Source organism: Trachymyrmex septentrionalis, unplaced genomic scaffold (genome assembly GCF_001594115.1).
Source record: "Trachymyrmex septentrionalis isolate Tsep2-gDNA-1 unplaced genomic scaffold, Tsep1.0 scaffold74, whole genome shotgun sequence".
Taxonomy (NCBI): domain Eukaryota; kingdom Metazoa; phylum Arthropoda; class Insecta; order Hymenoptera; family Formicidae; genus Trachymyrmex; species Trachymyrmex septentrionalis.
The window spans coordinates 1,529,172-1,531,777 of NW_017305927.1; the positions used below are offsets into that span (position 1 = coordinate 1,529,172).

Sequence of the window (2,606 nt, forward strand, 5' to 3'; positions counted from 1 at the left end):
AGAGAGAGAGAGAGAGAGAGAGAGAGAGAGAGAGAGAGAGGAAGCATTTCGTAGGAAATTTCTGCATCGAAAGCATACGAGAAGAAGCGAAATCGCCTCTGACAAAACTTTCAAGGTTTTTTGAATAGAAATTGCAATTTTGCAGACGAACGTTCGATCCGCCGCACGCAACCGATTGCTTCCGCAGCTGGAACACGTGCGTGCTAAACTTCTGGCGAACGCGAACGCATACCGATTATTTCTATCCCGACTCCGTTAAAGGTCAGGCATCGTCGTCGTGCAACATTCGATCGGCAACATTGTCTCCGTTCCAATCATAGATTCGTCCAGAGATTAAAATTGTCGATTACAAATCACCTGGTTTAACCAGATCGCGGCGGCGAGCGCCGCCATTTGACGATTTCGCATATCCGTCACTGTCTTTTTTCGCTTCGTTCTTTTTTTTTTCTTTCCCCCCCACCTTCCTTTTGTTTGCGCGAACAGGGTCATCGAACGCGGCAGTCTCGATTCGAATCTAATTACGATCCCGATAATTCCGTCAGCAGGAGGAAATAGTAACTCACCGGAAACCTTCGGGTCAGCTGCCTCCACCTTCATTGCCGCCAGGCTCGCTATTGTCGGCGGTACCTAAAAGAAATACATTACGATGTACAATGCACCGGCGTGCCCAGGGCCGTACGCGAGCGAAGGGGACGAAACGAAAGGGGGACCCCGCCGCCCACGCGGCAGACGCGAGATGTTTCCGTAAAATCTATCGTACAAAAGACCGGCTATTCCGCGAACTAATCGCGTTATGGCCTCAGGCTTGTTCGTAATGGCCGCTTAATATCCTTCGTTAACCCTACTGCTACCAAGTAATGAAATTACCCCCCCGGGCATATCTGCCACGCGGCATTTCAATTTTGAGTAAATAATTTTTATATCGATTCTCGATCGTGCTGTATATTCGATTCTTCCATTTACGGGAACGACTCTACACTTCGAACGTTTCAGCAGATATTAAAATTAAAATCAAGAGAGGAAATGAAAGTCTCATTCGGGCAAAGCGGATCTTCGTATCTAAAAGAAGAAATGTTATTATTGCAATATTAAATAACGCCAATAATTTACTATTTCAGCTTACATGCCAAAAAGGAACTACATTTATTTGGTTTTATTAATCACACACTATTCATCCATATCTTACGATTATTGGCTAACTACTCTCAATATATTGCTTTTATCTAAACTTGAAAATACTTCTTGTCCTATCAGAATCCTCTTTAATCTTCGTGCCTAATAATAATTTTCCGTGAAAAAATTTTGAGTGCCAAAGCTTTGATTCGCTTTGATCCGCTTTGATCAAAGATTTTCACTTCTTCGCTTATTTTATATTATTTGTGTCGGTCGATTTCCACTTATTATTTCGATTATATTGTTATTTATATTGGCTGATTCCACTTATTATATTAAGAGACATAAATTAAGATTTAAAATCAAGAGAGAAAAAAAGGACAGGCACTACTCGGGGGAAGAAACATCGAGGGAAGAAACGACACTTGCCGGAAGCCCCATCGTGGTTCAAATTATTCGTGAATGTACGATTTCTGAAGCCTTAGCTGAGATCTGATCCAACGATGTCATGAATTTATGAACCGGTTACTACATCGTCGTCCATCTACTTCTGTCGTTCTCTCTCCTCTTTCATTACCGTTGAATTTTCTGCTCGTCTCGGAAATTATCCACGATTTATTTATTCTTCGAATTAAACAGAGCAAACAAAGAGAGACTTGTTATTGAAACTCGAAGAAACTTTATCTCGGCAAGTAAATTGATCGAAAGATTCGAATTACTTCTCTTATTTATAAATATTACATATAAATGTATTCTATTACGCTACGACGCGTCATTGCATTATCATTCGATGAGATTCTTCGTACCGATTTGTGAACTCCGGTCCTAACAAGAAGCAACGATCGTACGCCCGATCGAGCGCGCGCCGGAACAATCGATTAATTCCATCGAATCTAATAGAACTCGCCTCACGTACGTGACCATTGCGTTCCATCAATTCTGCAATCTCTAATCGAACATTTATATTCCTCGTTCATAATTATCGACGACCTTCCGTGCCTAATATTACGAATTGCAGCGTATCGCGCATAATAACGTCGAACGGTCGGGAAAATCTTTTTACACCGTCCCGTATGATGATTCCGGAGAGAGAAAAGCAGAATAGAAAAAAAGGGATACGTTTGGAATCGCGATATGCATTCTAAGTTAATTCACTTATCGCGAACGAAAAAATTCGCATGGAGAAAACGCGGACGCGAGGGAACAAATGGAAAATAATATGCATCACGATGTATATAATGCGGACGTGTGCGTCGGGGCTTGGAAGGGGAAAGGCAGAGGGCGAAGAAAGAGAAAAAGATCGGAATGGGACAGAGGGTGGGGCGAGAAGAGTGGATGGCGATGGGAAAGAAGAAGAGAATCGCGGAGGAGAGATAAAGAGGAGAGAGGGGAGTATGGGTAACGATAAGAGGAAGAAAGACGACGATAAACGAGGAAAGGAGAGAGAGGGGGGGAGAGGAGGGGGGGGGGCATTGCCGATGAAGGAAAAGGTG

The 2,606-nt window shown here is 42.9% G+C and overlaps 1 protein-coding gene across 3 annotated transcripts in view; it reads right to left on the reverse strand.

Annotated features, from left to right (window-relative positions):
• LOC108754023 (zinc finger protein castor homolog 1-like) overlaps window positions 1-2,606 on the reverse strand; it is a 98,604-nt gene that overhangs the window by 31,806 nt on the left and 64,192 nt on the right. For all 3 annotated transcript variants that reach the window (XM_018496032.1, XM_018496033.1, XM_018496031.1), the window contains one exon: window positions 564-627. In XM_018496032.1, the coding sequence (XP_018351534.1) occupies window positions 564-627 (64 nt within the window). The remainder of the gene's footprint in view (window positions 1-563; window positions 628-2,606) is intronic.